Here is an 18317-nt window from a genome sequence, read left to right as displayed (position 1 = left end):
TACATGTGTGGTTCTCATTTCTCGTCAGGGTTTGGCATGGAAGCCACATTGCTCTTAGTAGTTGGTTATTCCCACAGCAGAGGGGTGGCGATTTCCTTTCTCGTCCTGGCTGTGGGTTTCAGTGGCTTTGCTATCTCAGGTAAGCTCTTGGACAGTTGGGCTGACTTTGAGGCATGGTTAGGTTCTATGGTAAATTATCTACTCCTTTCCCATGTTTACCCGGATAGGAGCCCAATATGAGTGGGTCAAAAGCTTTGCCCAGACTTCTTCAACCTGACTTGGGATGATTTCAAGGATGGAAAAGATGCCAAAGCACTACAAGTAGTGCTTGACGTAGAACCATTTCTTTAGCAAGTGTTCGAAGTTACAACAGCACCAAAGAAAGTAACTTATGACTAGTCCTCACGCTTACAACCATTGCAACATCCCCAGAGTCACATGGTCGAATTCAGGCACTTGGCAACCAGCATGTATGTACAACAATTGCAGTATTCCCTGGGTCACGTGACTGCCACTTGTGACCTTTCAAGCCACTTCTCTGACAAGCAAAGTCAACGAGGAAAGGCAGATTTGATTAACCTCGGCGTGACTCCCTTAACAACTGCAGAGATTCACTTAAATGGCAAAAAAGGTCATAGAATCAGGCATGACTCACTTAGCAGCCGCTTTGCTTAGTAACAGAAAATCTGGTCCCATTTGTGGTTGTAAGTGAAGGACTATCTGTATACGGTAAAGTATAAGTGTTGTTATCCCACCCTACATGTTTTGGGATGAACAAGATAAGATAACCTTTATTGTCATTTTTTTTTACTGTGGACACAAAGGCACACATCAAAAATGAAATTTAGTTGCCCACTCTCAAGGTGGAACACATACATGACACACACCTAACCATACTATATACAACATATGTATAGACCCACACCCCTACATATATATAACAAATAAATGTTAAATACTGTCCATCTTGAATATATAACGGAAGGATGAAAGTTGAGAGTTCACAAGGTTAATGCTGTATGGAATGAAACTATGGCTGAACCTGGATGTTCTGCTACGGATACCACGAAGCCCCCTCCTCCCAGAAGGTAACAAGGAAAACAGGTCGTGAAGAGGATGTGGTGTGTCCCAGATAATATTACGGACCCTGTTCAAGCAACGCTTCTGTGCTATGTCCTGGATGGGAGGGAGGGAACTGCCAATGATCTTTTCGGCCATCCTCACCACTCTCTGCACCGCCTTCCTGTCTGAAGCAGTGATGCTTCCAAACCAGACTGTGATGCTGTATGACAGGATGCTCTCGATCGTCCCCCTGTAGAAAGTGGTCAGGACAGGGGAAGGAAGATGAGCTTTTCTCAGGCGACGCAGAAAATGCAGGCGCTGCTGTGCCCGCTTCAGCAGTGTTTCACTGTTGAGCGACCAAGCCAGCCTACTCATTAGCTGCACACCCAGGAATTTGATGCTGGTAACCAATTCCACAGGTGAATCATTTATGCACAGAGAAGTGTGGCTGTGTCTGCCTTTTCTGAAATCGACAATGACCTCTTTGGTTTTTCCGGTATTTAAAACTAGGCTGTTTTCCTTACACCAGTTCACCAACCCCTCCACCTCCTTGCGATAAGCTTCCACCTTGTCATCATGTCACAATAGCCCCCTCCTTCCTCAACTTCCTGTATCATCACTAGCGCCACTTTGCCACCATCCCTTTCCTCATTTTTGCTCTCCCCTTGCCAGTTTCCAACTGTCTCTTACTCTGCTGTATTGCCTCGAAATAACGCAAGGAGAGAAATGGAGTTCGCTCTGCTCTGTCCCTCAGACCCATAAGTCGTTTCTCATGGGCCTACTTTCCGGGAAACATTTTGTGTTGCCTCATTCTGTTAAAAAAAAACACCATTGTTCATTGGCTTAGATCAGGGGTAGGCAACCTTGGCTCTTTTATGACTCGTGGACTTCAACTCCCAGAATTCCTGAGTCAGCATGGCTCAACTCGAAAACCTCTCCCTTTCCCCTCAGCATGGCTGGCTCAGGAATTCTGGGAGTTGAAGTCCACGAGTCATAAAAAAGCCAAGGTTGCCTACTCCTGGCTTGGCTCATGCTGGCTGTAGAATTCAGAGAACTGAAGTCCACGTATCTTAAAGTTGCCCAGGTTGAAAAACTCTCTTGTTGTTGTTAGTTGCGAAGTCGTGTCCAACCCATCGCGACCCCATGGACAACTTTCCTCCAGGCCTTCCTGTCCTCTACCATCTTCTGGAGTCCATTTAAGCTCACGCCTACTGCTTCAGTGACTCCATCCAGCCACCTCATTCTCTGTCATCCCCTTCTTCTATTGCCCTCAATCTTTCCCAGCATTAGGCTCTTCTCCAGTGAGTCCTTCCTTCTCATTAGGTGGCCAAAGTATTTGAGTTTTAGCTTCAGGATCTGGCCTTCTAAAGAGCAGTCAGGGTTGATCTCCTCTAGGACTGACCGGTTTGATCGCCTTGCAGTCCAAGGAACTCGCAGGAGTCTTCTCCAGAACCATAGTTCAAAGGCTTCAATTCTTTGGCGCTCAGCCTTTCTTATGGTCCAGCTTTTACTGCCATACATTGCAACTGGGAAGACCATAGCCTTGACTATACGCACTTTTGTTGACAGGGTAATGTCTCTGCTTTTTAGTGTGCTGTCTAGATTTGCCATGACTTTCCTCCCAGGAGCAAGCGTCTTTTAATTTCTTGGCTACAGTCCCCATCTGCAGTGATCTTGGAGCCCAGGAAAATAAAATCTGTCACTACCTCCATTTCTTCCCCATCTATTTGCCAGGAATTGAGAGGGCCGGATGCCATGATCTTGGTTTTCTTAATGTTTAGTTTCAACCCAAGTTTTGCACTCTCCTTCTTCACCCACAACAAGAGGCTCTTTAGTTCCTCTTCACTTTCTGCCATTAGAGTGGTATCATCTTAGCCACTAGCTAAAAACAAGAAAGCACAAAAGGGGGGGAACAAACCAAAAAGAATATGAGAACCTAATATGAGGCTAATCCTAGTAAATTCCTGAAGGTTAACTCAACTCAAGTCTAGCAAAGGCAGGTGTGCGTGATGCATCAAAAGAACAGGTTTCCTGTACCATAATCTGAAGTGAATCCACTTCTACTTTTCATTGTACGCGTGCAACTTACTATCTATTGGTGGAAGGTTTCATACCTCAAGGTGCCACAGCTTTCAGTGTGCTTCAAAGTGCATTTATAGAGAGAGATGCGGAGCATCATAATATGAGGGTTTGCAGTATTAAGACGCAAACCACGTCTTTCCTCCCGTCAGATGTCTAGGGAAATTCACCGCATCCTTAAATGTTAGGTTTATTTTTTTGAAGAAAGTAGAGAGAGCCTTCTGGTTTGGTTTGGTTTTCTGTTCCAAAACAGAAGGTTTTCCTGCTTAGCCCCATGAAGCTTTTTCAGTTGGTTGGGAGTTGAGTCTTGGGCCACTGTGATGTAGTCATGGCTATCAACTGCCCTCTGTCAAGCCTTAAGAGGCATTTCCTACACAAGCCCACCCAAACTAAGTTATGCTGAGGACATCTTAGACCTCAGAATTACGGAGCTGGAAATGATACACTTCGGCTAGTCTTCATCCCTTGTCAATCACATAAAATGTCCTCTTGCATTGTTCCACTATCACCATCTAGTAGCTGAACCACGTTCTGCTTGTGTTAAAATGAACTAATTATTTAATGGCTCCCATAATTAGTTTGCATAACATGCTTGTCCTAGCATAGGGGTAGGCAACCTTGGCTCTTTTATGACTCATGGACTTCAACTCCCAGAGTTCCTGAGTCAGCTATGCTGACTCAGGAATTCTGGGAGTTGAAGTCCATGAGTCATAAAAGAGCCAAGGTTGCCTACCCCTGTCCTAGCAGATCAATAGAAATGCAATGAATTTTGCAGATTTGATTATGCACCTTAAAATGCTTTCCTTTCCCCCCCACCCCCCACCCCTTTAAATCCTCCCTGTCCCTTCATCCATCCTGGTCCAATCAGCTGAAGCTAGATGGTGCTATGGATGTCTTCTCCAATCTGATTACGGAAACTGAAGTGCAACTCCTCTAGATGGCTGATTGTATTATTAGACTGAAGAAGACCATAGTAACATTAACAGTTCTCTTATTAAACTGCAATTTAAATGCAGTCTAATTATATAAATTTATAAATTATATAAATTTTCAGGGAGTGTATCGTACTCATTTCACTTTTATCTCCTCCACTTCCAGGATTCAATGTCAACCATTTAGATATTGCCCCCCGATATGCCAGTATCTTGATGGGCATCTCCAATGGCGTGGGGACCCTGTCAGGCATGGTGTGCCCAATCATTGTTGGAGCAATGACTAAACATAAGGTAAGAAATGGTTTCTAGAAAGTGGAAAGTTTTTATTCTATGTACTTCTTATCCTCACAATTCTTATTTTGGTGTAAAATGTATGTAGGGCTTTTTGTACATACGGCCTTTCCCCACTTTTATTTAAGTATGACCTAAAATGTGCAGGTAACATCTTTGGACATTGCTTTCATTCCATCTTCATCTCTTGAGTCAGATAAGATTAAGTTGCCCTTAAGCGTAAAGGCATGTCCTACATCAGGCGTTGTTACCCATTGTTTTTGGATGGACATCAGGTGACTGGCAGTATCTGTCGGATAAGGAATGACAGATTTCATGCTCATTTAATTTTCTGCGGAATGGATGCAGAGAACTTTAATTTGCCATAGGAAAAGAGCCTTACAGCGAGAGGTTATGATGGTCATGCATAAAGTTAAGTCACAAGATAGCTTACCGTACTTGGCTTTGGTCTACAAGTAGTCCTCGACTTACAAGTACCCATTTAGCCACCATTCAAAGGTACAACAGCACTGAAAAAACATGACATGACCATTTTTCACACTTACGACTGTTTCTGACAAGCAAAGCAGGCAGGGGAAGCCAGATCCACTGAACAACTGCCCCATTCACCTAAATGCAGTGATTCGCTTAACTAACAACTGCGGCTAAAATGGTCATAAAATGAGGTGCAACTGACTTAACAACTGCCTCACTTAGCAATGGAAGTTTTAGGGTCAACTGTGATTGCAAGTCAAGTATTACCTGTATTATGTTAGTAAAAGGAACCTTTACTGCTCCTTTTAGTTCTTTGCATTTTATAACTTTTGTTATGGAGCTGCACAAAATATTGGTCCTCCACTCTGACTGGTTCTAGAAACAATGAAGGGGTGCTTTATGTAACCTTAAGTTTTTACTTTCTGAATATTTATATCTAGATATGTGTAGATCCTATAAATTATCAGTTCTACTTGGTTGTAACTAACCTGATCCTTTTCTCCTTCAAAGCTGCACTGTATGCTATGATGACTTAATTATTAGTAAGAAAAGGGGATTTTCAGAGGGAGGGCGTCCACTGTGGGTTGAAAAATGCAGGTAATCCCCAAGTTGCGAGCGTTCCCTTAGCAAACGTTCGAAGTTACGCGATAAAGCGCCCCCTAGTGCTTACGAGCAAATCTCGAAATTACGAATATTGCGGCATCATGGCAGGCGTTCACCCTTACAAGCGACCATAGTGGCACTGCAATATTCACCCTGGTTATTCCTTCCCTCCCCACCCCCGCCCCGGGTCTCCCTAGGCCAGGGGTTGGCAACCTCGGCTCTTTTATGACTCGTGGACTTCAACTCCCAGAATTCCTGAGCCAGCATAGCTGGCTCAGGAATTCTGGGAGTTGAAGTCCACGAGTCATAAAAGAGCCGAGGTTGCCGACCCCTGTCCTAGACCTAGCACGTATGAACTAGTCCAGGAGGTTAGTGTCGATGAATTCAATAAATGGTGGGCAGGCGTGCTGTGAAACACAGCTGTTGGAACCACCTTTGGTCTGGTGCAGGGGTAGGCAACCTCGGCTCTTTTATGACTCATGGACTTCAACAACCAGAATTCCTGAGTCAGCTATGCTGACTCAGGAATTCTGGGAGTTGAAGTCCATGAGTCATAAAAGAGCCGAGGTTGCCTACGCCTGCCCTAGGCGCTAGGCCTTCAATACTCACCCTGCGAAGATCGAGATCCTTTGCTTTCCTGGCTGCCCCAGGCCTTTGGGGCGTTCACAGAGAATGGAAGCCTAAGGTAATGCAAGATCACACGAATTTAGGGAGGCGAGATCTCACGTTACTGATCTCGCGTGATCTCATAGTGCTTTAGGCCTCTGTTCTCTGCGGCAGAGAACGGAACCGAAGCCAGGCGATGCTTCCGCGTGCCTCCGGAGGTTTGATCCGGGCACCGGAGCTCTTTTCCAAGCTGCCACCGCCCGTGCCTAAAACCAGGGATTGCTTCTGTGGTCCTCTGGAGGCCCGATCCAGCTACCCGAGGCCTTTTCCAGGCCGCTGCCGCCTGGATCTGAGGCTGGGACATGCCTCAGATCTGGGCGGCAGCAGCCTGGAAAAGGCCTCTGGCACTCGGACTGGGCATCCGGAGGGCCACGGAAGCATCTCCCAGCCTCAGTTCCAGGCAGCAGCAGTCTGGAAAAGGCCTCCGACACCCAGAGGCACGCAGAAGCATCTGCCAGGCCCGGGGTACTTGCGAGACCACCTGCTGCCATTGTCAACCTCCCATCGCCCGGTTCGCTCCCACAGGGTCAGCCTCCTCAAGGTGCCGTTGGCCAGGCAATGCCGGCAGGCGACCCCCAGGGGGACAGCCTTCTCTGTGGGCACGCCGACCCTCTGGAATGAACTGCCCCTGGAGCTGCGGACGGCCCCTGACCTTCGGTCCTTCCGCCGTGACCTGAAAACCTGGTTGTTCCAACAAGCGGGACTGGACTGACTACGGTTTTAATTAGGCTTTTTACTGGGTTAAATTGCCTTGTATTTATTGCATCTGTTGTTTAATTCTTTTTAAAAAAAATGTACTTTATGGTTTTTTAAAAAAATTTATGGTTGTGAGCCGCCCTGAGTCCTCAGGGAGAAGGGTGGCATATAAATTTAATAAAATCAAATCAATCAAATCAGATACAGGGGGCAGCAGGAACCAGATCTTTTCAAGATCTTTTCAAGGTGAATCCGGCGGGGCATGAAGAGAGTGGGAAGCATGAAGTATCTTAGTTGGCCAGGGAGGCCTTGGGGGCCTGTTACATCACTAGGCCCTCCGTGGCCTTCCCCACCCTGAGATACCTCATCTTCACTTAATGAGCCGTTTTAACGAGCAGGGAACAATCTCGTGTGAGGTATGAGATTCACTCCTCCTAGTTTTCGAGTTACAAATGGAATGGGCAGGCTCCATTACATTCGTAACATGAGAACTACCTGTATGGGCACGGGATATCCCTCAAATAAGCTCTGAATGATGGGATGTTTATATTTTCCACAGACACGAGAAGAATGGCAGTATGTTTTCCTCATTGCCTCTCTCGTCCATTATGGTGGTGTCATCTTCTATGGGATTTTTGCTTCTGGGGAGAAGCAACCCTGGGCTGAGCCAGAAGAATTGACTGAAGAGAAATGTGGCTTCATCAACGAGGATGAACTGGCTGATGAGGAAGATGAAGTTGCCCGCGTGGGAGTAGGAGCAGGCGGCAGCGGTTATGGGGCCACTAAAAGTACCAGTTTCGCCAATGGAGGTTGGACGGCTGACTGGGACAAAAAGGAGGAATATATACAGGAGCCTGGGAAAGATTCCTATATGTATGGCGTGCCAGAACAACGGGACTTGTCGTAGAGAACCCCATCCTCCACCCTGATGTGGTGATGGGGCCTTAGTTACAATCCACTGGAGTGAGGAGAAGGCCTCTTCTCTATCTTCCATTATTTTACCATCCCGTCCTACAACCTCCATCCCATTTCTGATATGTTGGCAATCAATGTCTGGACCCACTGAAAATTGCCCTTCCCAGCGGTCTGCTACACCTCGGTAATGATCCACAAGCACTTACTTTCAAACCTTTACTCTTCCTTGGGTACAGGCCACTGTACCTCCACATTGTCCAGGCTGATGCTCTTTCAACCAAGGGGTTGAGTTAAATTCCACACACCCATTGCTCCTGAGTCTACCCCACAGTCCTGGACTGAAAAGCTTTGGGATCACAGCAAAGACACTGTAACATCATCTACTGAGTATGAAATGAAAACATAGCTTATGAATAGTCCCCTCCCTTCACGTGCAAAAGACCCCAGTTTTAATCCCTAGACCAAGTGGACCATAGGAAACAAGTTGACATTTTGGTTTCCCCTCTGGACTTCTACTAATTAGGAAGTGGGTTGGCACTAACTCCAGCTGTTTAGTCTCTAACTTGGGTAGCCTTGTGCATCTCATCCTTTCAGTATCTTAAACTTTGCCTTAGACCCTTCTGATTCTTAGAAATAAATTAGACCATGTTATCCTGGGGACTTTAATACTTTAGGGATATTCCATCTCCCTCAACATCTTATGCCTTTAGCACCTATGCACCAGCCATCATCCTGAACTGAAGACAAGGGAACTTGTTCACAGTATTAGGATAATAGCTTGTTCCCATATTTTTTTAAAAAAATAGTCCACTTTTCTGCTGTAATCTATAGGCCTCCAACCTGCACCCAGGCATTTCCAAATACTGTATTATGCATTTCAGCATTTTTTTTCCTGAGCTGTAAATGATTTTTATGCTTAATGGGTTGATATTTTCTTGGTGTATGCTGTAAATCACTTTCTGTGTAACAATATCAAATTATCTCTCTCCCCCTCCCCCACCTTTCTTCTCTTGGTAGCTTTAAAAATATCCTGTACTTGTTGGCTATATTCTCTCTTTGCCCAATCCACCTCTTGGAATTTCCTCATATTCTTTTGTTGCAGGTTTTTTTTAATGTATAGCACTTCAGACTTATTTAATGCACTTTATATTCAAACAAGGATAAAAATCTAGGCTTTCTTCAACACCGAAAATTTCAGATGGCAATATTATACTATTCTTTAATAATAATTTTATTAAAAATTGCAACTTTGACAATAAGAACTTCTACCAACTAAAAAAGAAAAATAGAATGTGCAGAAAAAAATAGAAAAAGAATATAGTAAAGAAGAAAAGAAATATATAAAGAAAAATGTATCACCTCTTAAAATACAACAAGTGATCTCTTCTTCCCATATCCCATCTCTTATGTATAAACATTTTTTTTTAGAATCTCATTATTTCAGTCCAGATCAGAAATAATCCATTAAGTGTTACCAGAGATAACAACCTATCTATTTTTTTAGCCTGGATCAAATAAACCAACTTTATATTCCTTCCTTGAATTCTTAACAATCTTAATCTTTAGCCCTTTCAAATAATGTCCAATTTTTTTTTGTCTTTTTCTTTTGCAGTTTGACACCCCTGCTAATGTAACCTTCAAAGACTCATTCTATCATTTTTTTCCAAGAATTCAAAACCAAAAGTATTTCCCTACAGGAGGAATTCTTATAATTAATTCCAAAATCTTATTTCAAATCCATCTGGACCCTTAGTCCATTGTAACTTTCTAAAAAAAAATCAGTCTTAATCACAATTTTGCTATTTATTTCAGAAAAAAAGCCCTTGTATTGTATTACAAGTTTGTTATAAAACTTGTATTTAAAATTTCTTCCTCTGTGGATTTAAGCAAACTCATCTGTTGCTGTAAAATCTGTTAATCCAGGTTCCTAATAGATGAAAACCGGTTAACAAGCAATTTCCAAAAGTAATTAGAAAAGGAAGTTCTCAAACCCTATTTCCTTAAAGCCACTGACCATGGGTTGAGCAAGGAAGCTATTCCCACTAGGGACCAGTCTTGCAGTGTCCTCAACTGTCTGGAGCATTTATGGGCCATCTCAAGTCATTTCTTCATCCAGAGAGGAATTACAAAGAGTCTGTTTATTTACCGGCTCTTCATTCTGCTGTGGTTGTTGATTCTTTTGCCATTTCTTCCCCAGGAGGCAACATTCTACTCTAAAACACTAAAATATTTCAGAGCAGAACAGAATAATAGAGTTGGAAGGGACCTTGGAGGTCTTCTAGACCAACTCCCTGCTCAAGCAAGAGACCGTCTACCATTCCAGACAAGTGGCTGTCCAGTCTCTTCTTAAAAGCCTCCAGTGATGGAGCACCCACAACTACTGAAGGCAACCTATTCCACTGGTTAATTGTTCTCACTGTTAGGAAATTTCTCCTTAACTCTAGGTTGCTTCTCTCCTTGATTAATTTTCATCCATTGTCTTGCTTTCTGGTGCTTTCAAAGAATAGGCACCAATACAAGGCTAACCAAGTATTATCCCATAAGCGTTTATTTATCATAGTCCTCCATCAGGGTTGTGGTTATTATAATTCCTTGTTCTTTTACAAGAAACTAGCATAGTCCCTTCATATAAATTGAGCCGATTGCTCTCCCAGATTCTTATTTAAGCCAGCCACATACCCACACGATGCTTTAACAAATATTAACAAGCTTCTAATTCACTTGTGAATGGGTATAAACTATTTCCAATTCTGTTCTAACCTTTAGATTGGACTGTTGCTTTCAATCCTATGGGCTTCTCTTAAAACAAGCCTACTGTACTTGGACTGTTTCCTTCTCCATGCATGTAAAAAAATATCCTTACAACATTCTTATTTGATAAGTTTAGGCTGAGAAACACAATCATGGAGAACCGGCTTTAAGTCTCCATTCAAGTATGGAAACCCACTGGATGAATTTGGGTCAGCCCTATTCAGCTGAACCTACCTCATACAATTGTGGCAGGGATAAAAACAGGGGTTCCTTGGCCATTGTATGTTACTTTCAGTTTCCTGAAGGAAAGCGGGGTGTAAACAGGGACCTGAATGAGGTCTAATTAGCCAAACTCAGTTAAACACGTTATACATCACATTATGCCAGCTCTTAAAAGACACACTCCCTATCTGAAATCTTTGCTCAATCTGCAGATGTAGCACTTATGCACTAAGAGCACATATCAATTGACAGTATAAACTCTTAGCTTAACTCTTCGCAGGTGCAACAGAGTGAGGATGGTGATCAAATTAATTTTCAGGGTATACCACTTTCCTTCTGCCACCTTGGCTTCTAGTGAAGCACAAGCAATTGTTATATTGCTTTCCTACCCCATTAGGGAAATTTACAAAAAAAAATGTTTAATTTTTGTAGCACAGCGCATTAGAATTACCCTAAATGTTGCTTTAGGGTATAAAAAGCCTGGATTATTTTGAGAAAGCTTCTGTATATAATAATCTTCAAGATCTATTTAAAAATAAGAATAATTATATCGTGGCCTACCTCACAAGATTCTTGTGAATGAAAAAGGATTGTAAAGCACTCTGCACTCTTATGCCCAGAATTACTACGATTATCACGTTGAGGACAGACGAGGAGATAGTACTCCACCCCATAACACAAACACACCTAACACAAAATATACATATATTAGCTTACCACAACTAAGTTGCAAAAATTTTGAAAACCACTAGATGATCATAAAGTGAAAGTGAAAAACTTTGATAACTGCTGGAAAGTCATTTGGGGTTTTCTCTTTTGCTGCCATCTAGTGACTCTGAGTAATTCTGCAACCCAGATGTAACCCTGCACATAAGCACAGCCCACCTTTTTTAATGTCAGAAACTGGTTTGCAATAAAGCATTAAGTTTGTTTGGAAAGTTCTCAGGCAACCTCACACCATACGCACTGTTGTTTTTCCAATTTCGGGAAAGCTATTCCAACAATAACAAAATGATGGATGGGGTCCATGAAGCTCTCCTCCTCTCCTCTCCTCTCCTCTCCTTTAAACTCTCAATTCTCCTTCCTGCTTCTCTCCAGTAGTTCTCTCTGTGGGTTGGTTGGTCTATCTGGTGTTTGCATCTGTACATGTAGCCTCCCTCATTGGATAATGCCCCCTCCCTCAAGCTGGAAAGAAATATCTTGTTCTTGTGTAAATATATAAATATTATTTATGAAACTGAAAATGGCTTGGAAAAGAATGTGCATGCCATTGTTGACTTGGGTGCTGGGAGATGTCTTTCTGTCCTCTCTTTACAAACCATAGAGATGCTTCCTACGTTGTAGGAATTCCCACGTAGCCAGCCTGACTTAATTCACCAATCCAAGCTTCCTCTAATACAGTGAGCCCCAATCTTTTGGGCAGCAGGCACCGGTTCCGTGGAGAAAGGTTTTTCCGTGGACCGGAGGGAGCGTGGTTTTGCGTGCTGCCTGCATCCTACAGATAGGACTTCACTTGTCTGCGAGGTCCAGTTGCTGACATGCCATGGACTGGTGCCGGTCTATGGACCATGGGTTGGGGACCCCTGCTCTAATATATCTTCTCTTCTTAAGATGTACCTATTCCACTTTCCTGGAATTCCAAAAAACAGTTGCAATGCAACCAGAAAGGCACTTCTAGTGGAAGATGACCACAACATGATTGCAATGGGAACTCCAAAAGTGGTAGTTGTACTTATTTATTCACAATTTTTTTATATCATTGCCAGAATGGATGGCCTCTCCTAGGTTTTCTTGTTTCCCATCAGCAGAGTCTTACAATCACTTTGCTTAGTCATAATTATTTTTATTACTGCATTTCCCTTAAATATGGCCAGCCAGTCTGGTTGGGTTAGGGCAGGGGTAGGCCACCTCGGCTCTTTTATGACTCATGGAGTCATAGCTGACTCAGGAATTCTGGGAGTTGAAGTCCATGAGTCATAAAAGAGCCGAGGTGGCCTACCCCTGGGTTAGGGGACTTCTCTGCTATTAAGGGGCCTGAATCTCTGCCACCAAATCTGATAGCACCTCTAACACTAACAAGACTCAGAATTTAAAATGAGTCAAGGGGGCTCCCGCTGAGGTGCCTGCACACGAGAGGCCTGAATTCTGAATCAGTCATTCTGTTGTAGAAAGAAGAGACTCACGCCAGCTCTTCAGGAAAGGAAAGGTTTATTGCGCAGGTTCAGAAGGCTTAAACAAAGCAAAAGGTCTGAACCCTGAAAGGCTCATGAGCAGACATATTTATACACCTCTAATTCCTAGTTATACATTGTTATACATTGTTACTTATGTGGTTAATATTCTACACATTCTTATCCGAAGACAGTTTCCAGAAGAAAATTACATGAAGTACGTGTAGTTTCACAGACAGGATGGCATCCCAATTATCATCTGCGTTAAGGACAAGACTATGTTTGCTTAAACAAGGACTTTAGTACATTCCTCTTTAAGACAGTCACCGGGGGAATAAGTGCAGTTACGCTAACAGGATCATGGCTTCCTTGATTAGCGTCTGTTCTAAGGACAAGAATACATTTGTTTCACAATTATTTTAGTACATTTCCTCTTTAATTCCTAGAGTAGTGGCTTGCTTTGAGACAGCAAGGAGGTGGGTGAGGGACAGACATCTCCAGATGCTCCTACTCAAAGCATCCCTTGCTGATTCCGTGTGACCAAGTCTTTTTTTTTTTAAAGGAAAAGATGTAGGTCAGGTTTTTCCTCTCCTGCTCCCCGCCATCCCTAGTGTTGGCAACATTATTTGCAGACTGGCATGATGTAAGGAAGGGCACTGAGTTTGCACGCGGCTGGCCAGCTGCAGTAGGATTAGTCCAGGAATAGACAGTTGGCCAAAGGATTAAAGAGGATGGGCGGGGAACAGAAGGTAAGACTCGGGACAGAAGAGAAAGGAAGTGTTGAAAATAAACTACAGGTAGTCCTCAATTTACGACCATAATTGAGCCCAATTTTTCTATTGTTAAGCAAGACAGTTGCTAAATGGGTTTTGCCCCATTTTACAACTTTTCTTGCCACGGTTGTTAAGTCAAGCACTACAGTTGTGAAGTGAGGAACACCATTATTAAGTGAATTTGGTCTCCTCGTTGACTTGTCAAGATGTCACAAAAGCGATCACATGACCTCAAGACACTGTGACTGTCATCAATACGAGTCAGTTGCCAAGCGTCCGAACTTTGATCACGTGACCATGGAGGTGCTCAACGATCATGTGAAAATCAATCATAAGTCACTTTTTTCCACTGACGTTGTAACTTCAAACAGTCACTAAATGAGTGGTTGTAAGTCAAGAACTACCTGTAATCTATAGTAGCCATCCCCAACCTTTCTTGCTCTGCGGCCTGGTGGCAGCAGGGAAAAACAGATGGTCTCACGCACGTGTGTGCCACTTGCGCAAATGCAGCTTTGCATGCTTGCACACTTGCCCGCCTCTTGTGCAGTCCGCTTCCCGACGGGCCATGGCCTGGCATTAGGCCACGGCCCAAGGGTTGGGGACGCCTGGTCTATAGTAAACATCTTCATCTTCAGCTCCTCTTCCTACAACCAAAGTTGGGACTAGAATTTCCATCGCTAAGTAATTTGGTTGTTAAGTGAGTCATCACATGACCACGCCTGATTTTATGACCCTTTTTGCTGCGGTTGTTTAAGCGAATCTGGATTCCCTTGTTGACTTTGCTTCTTGGAAGCCTCCTGGGAAGGTCACAAATGGTGATCGTGTGATCCTGGGACATTGCAACCATTGTAAAAACATGCACCAAACACCTGAATCACGATCACATGACTGCGGGGAGACTGTGATAGTCATAAGTGCCAGGACTGGTTGTAAGTTACTTTTTTCAGTACTTCTTGTCATTTCAGTCACTCAATGAATACTCATAAGCTGAGGACTACCTGTATTTGCAGCAGCAAGCCTGTAACCTGTGTCCTGCAAGGAGCGTCTGGAAACAGCAAATTAAAAAGAATGGCTGTAATCTGAAAAGGATATTCCACATCCCAGAATGGATCCCGTCATTCCCCAGAAGCCTAACAGGACCCACAAGTTGCTGATTACACATTAAGACAGTGGTGGCGAACCTATGGCACACGTGCCAGAGGCGGCACTCAGAGCCCTCTCTGTGGGCATGCTCGCCATGCCCCGGAGATGGCAACTGTCCCTCTTCAACCAGCCGCCTGCTAACTCACTGAGGTCCCACATGGCCGGATGCATCCCGGCACGGCTGGTTTCCCTCTCCTCCATCCCTGCCCACCCCCCACAGGTGTCCCTCCCCACCAGCAACATTGAATCTGCCATGACCACAACCATGCCCACCCAGTGGGCCACGCCCACCCGGCACCCGGTGATAAATAAGTGGGTCTTGGGTTGCAGTTTGGGCACTCAAGTCTCTAAAACAGGGGTGTCAAACTCAATTTCATTGAGGGCCGCATCAGCATTGCGGTTGCCCTCAGGGGGCTGGGTGGGTGTGGCCTACTGGGTGGGCATGGCTAAAGTGCGTATGGCCTACTGGGTGGGCCTGGTCAGCTCTACATCGTTCACATCAAGGGTGCCTATGGGGGCCTGGGCAGGAGTGGGACAGATCTGAGGGTCTCTGGGCCAGGGCCAAGGCAGTGGGGGCCGTTCCCTCACTGTTTCCAGGATGGCTTCACGGGCCGCATGAAACCACTTCACGGGCCGGATCTGGGCCCCGGGCCTTGTGTTTCACATGTCTGCTCTAAAAGGTTCGTCATCACTGCATTAAGATCTCCCAGTCTAACAATCCGTGGGATTCTGCCATGCTTTGTAGCTGGCAGCTTCAAAATCTTACCTGGCTGTCCATTCAGACAACCCCTCCCCAAATAGGATGGGGAATGCCACACATTTTAGCTGTGATGACCGTGGCAGTACACAAAATAGCAAGTTAATCCTGGAGACATCTGTAGGAAAGGAAAGGAAAGGAAAGGAAAGGAAAGGAGAGGAGAGGAGAGGAGAGGAGAGGAGAGGAGAGGAGAGGAGAGGAGAGGAGAGGAGAGGAGAGGAGAGGAGAGGAGAGGAGAGGAGAGGAGAGGAAAGGAAAGGAAAGGAAAGGAAAGGAAAGGAAAGGAAAGGAAAGGAAAGGAAAGGAAAGGAAAGGAAAGGAATGGAAAGGAAAGCATTATGATGCCTGGGATAAAATTGAACATCTCAGTGTATTACCATTATATTATAAATTAGGCTCTAGGTCTCTATCCTCTTCAAGGGGCATCAACAGAAAGTGTATCTAATCTTTGTAAGCCAAGATCAGGTGCAAAGAGATCAGATTCACAGGGGACACTAAGCAGCAGAAAGAAAGGACCAAGAGTTGTCAGAACCAAGGACCAAATTGGCTGGTCTAGGGAAGCAAAGAATCAGACATGACAAGTCAAAGAGAAATGGAGGTCCAGGAATCTATAATTTCATAGAACATGGTTTACCCATGAGTGATTCTTGATGACCCCTAACTTCTAGCACTCCGCATTTCATTGTGTTACTTATTGGGGAGTCAAGACGTTTCTGAAAGACCAAGGTCTCAGCTGATGGCTTCTGCTCAAACTCCCAACCAAAACAAGAGACTTAAACAGGGAGCAAGGGATACTCATCCAGCCCTTCTTTTTCCTCCTCCAATGCGGATTCACCCAAGAAAATTATCTTAATCTCTTGGCTCCCTTCTAAGGAAAACAGGGGCTTCCAGGGATATGAAGTTACACCAACAGACAAAAATAATACAAGTGAGTAAAAAAATATGTAAAAGGTGAGCAGCAATTAAAGCGTTGGATCCCCAATTGGATCATAGTCCTATAGGAAGTAAGCAGCCCCCCCTTCCCCACAGAGAATGAAAAATTTGGGGGAATATTAAAAGAGGCAGGATAGAATATTTCCCCCAAAAGGAGAAATGGAGAAAAAAATCTCAACAAAGGCAGAAAGCAGCCCCAGTCTTCCTGCTACAGGAAAAAAACCTCAAGCAAAAAACATGAAGAGGCCAATCTTTAGGAGATTTTGTAATCCTTCAGAAAGACTGGGTCACCCTATTCATAAGCAAAATGCCTTCAGCCCCAATTTCCACAGAATGCTGGAGCTGATGGGATTAGAAAAACAAAGACTCTTATAATCTACTATTCTCTAAAACAGACGTCTTCAAACTTGGCCCTTTTATGACTTGTGGACTTCAACTCCCAGAATTCCTCAGCCAGGCATGTGGGCTGAGGAATTCTGGGAGTTGAAGTCCACAAATCATAAAAGGGCCAAGTTTGAAGACCCCTGCTCTAAAAGAATGCAAATGACCAGCTGTCTGCAAGGAATATCAATCCTTCCCTTCCCCACCATCCAGTCAGAGCTGAAGAAGCTTCTTGGATGAGAATCGAAATGTCTTCAAAGAAAAAACAAAGTCCAGTTGCCTCCTGAAAAAGCACCTTTGGGACAACTATGACCTGGATGACTGAGAATTTCCATAGACACTCCTAAAATCTACATTCCCCACCCAGGTCCAAGAACAGGGTATGACTTCCCAGCCACAATGGGAGTCAGGCCACAATAATTAGAATACTAAAAGGGTACTGTAAGGTTTTACACTTAGCCTCACAATTGCCCCAGCGTTACTCAGGAATTTAAAAGAGCCAAAAGAAACTCCTGAGCTGAGGTTTCAGCAAACAAACAACTTTTATTTTGATCCAAACAGAGTTTGGGTGGCCACATCTCTCTTCGTGGCTGGTAGAGAGATGAAGGCAACAACCAGGAAAGATGTCTTCCACCTTTTATACCCCTTCAGAACAAAGAGATCTGGTCTTGGTACTAGGAACCAAAAGGTACAGAAAAATAATTCCTAGTTGATGACTCATACACAACCCAGGCTCCACCACAGCTCTTTTCCCCCCTCCCCTTTAACATGAGGCTTTTACTTTTCCAAAATACATAAAGCATCTGACTACAAAATAATGATTACAAAATAACAAAACAATTACATAATAACAATACAAATATCAATATAAAATGGTTACTAATGGTTACTATATAAAATAGCTGCTAATGTCAAACTTATACTAATATCATAAGCACAATAAAATCCCTTCACTTATCATTCCAATACATCTGAAACACATTGCTTGGGAACAACTGTTCTAGACCCTTCATATTTTTCAGTTGAGCATGGCAGCCAAGAATTTAAAGCAGGGGTCTTCAAACTTGGCCCTTTTATGACTGGTGGACTTCAACTCCCAGAATTCCTCAGCCAGGAATGCTAGCTGAGGAATTCTGGGAGTTGAAGTCCACCAGTCATGAAAGGGCCAAGTTTGAAGACCCCTGATTTAAAGGCTCCAGATGTGCCCATTGTCATAATATTAGCAGAATTCAATAGCTGGATGGATTTATTTGTATTTTGCCTGCATTATTTGTATAAATAACCTAAGATAGTAAATACTTAATACTCCTTCCTCTTCCTGTTTTCCCCTTAACAATAACCCTGTGAAGTAAGTTGGGCTGAGAGAGAGACTTGTCCAAAGCCACCCAGGTGGATTTCATGCTTAAGGTGGTACTAGAATTCAGTATCTCCTGGTTTCAACCTTGAACTGGCTCCGCTCCAAACT

General features: G+C 43.9%; 1 protein-coding gene across 1 annotated transcript in view; it reads left to right on the top strand.

Annotated features, from left to right (window-relative positions):
- Positions 1 to 7713, top strand: part of SLC17A7 (solute carrier family 17 member 7) — a gene marked incomplete at its 3' end in the record, with an annotated part of 57501 nt that extends 49788 nt beyond the window's left edge. Inside the window, exons 10-12 of the mRNA XM_083376585.1 lie at positions 29 to 139; positions 4240 to 4367; positions 7366 to 7713. Coding sequence (XP_083232711.1) covers positions 29 to 139; positions 4240 to 4367; positions 7366 to 7713 — 587 coding nt within the window. The remainder of the gene's footprint in view (positions 1 to 28; positions 140 to 4239; positions 4368 to 7365) is intronic.
- Between the last annotated feature and the right edge of the window lie 10604 nt (positions 7714 to 18317).

The sequence above is a fragment of the Vipera ursinii genome (genome assembly GCF_947247035.1).
Source record: "Vipera ursinii genome assembly, chromosome: Z".
In the NCBI taxonomy this organism is placed as follows: Eukaryota; Metazoa; Chordata; class Lepidosauria; order Squamata; family Viperidae; genus Vipera; species Vipera ursinii.
The sequence above is the reverse complement of the archived record's forward strand: the minus strand, read 5'-3'. Positions and strand labels throughout refer to the sequence as shown.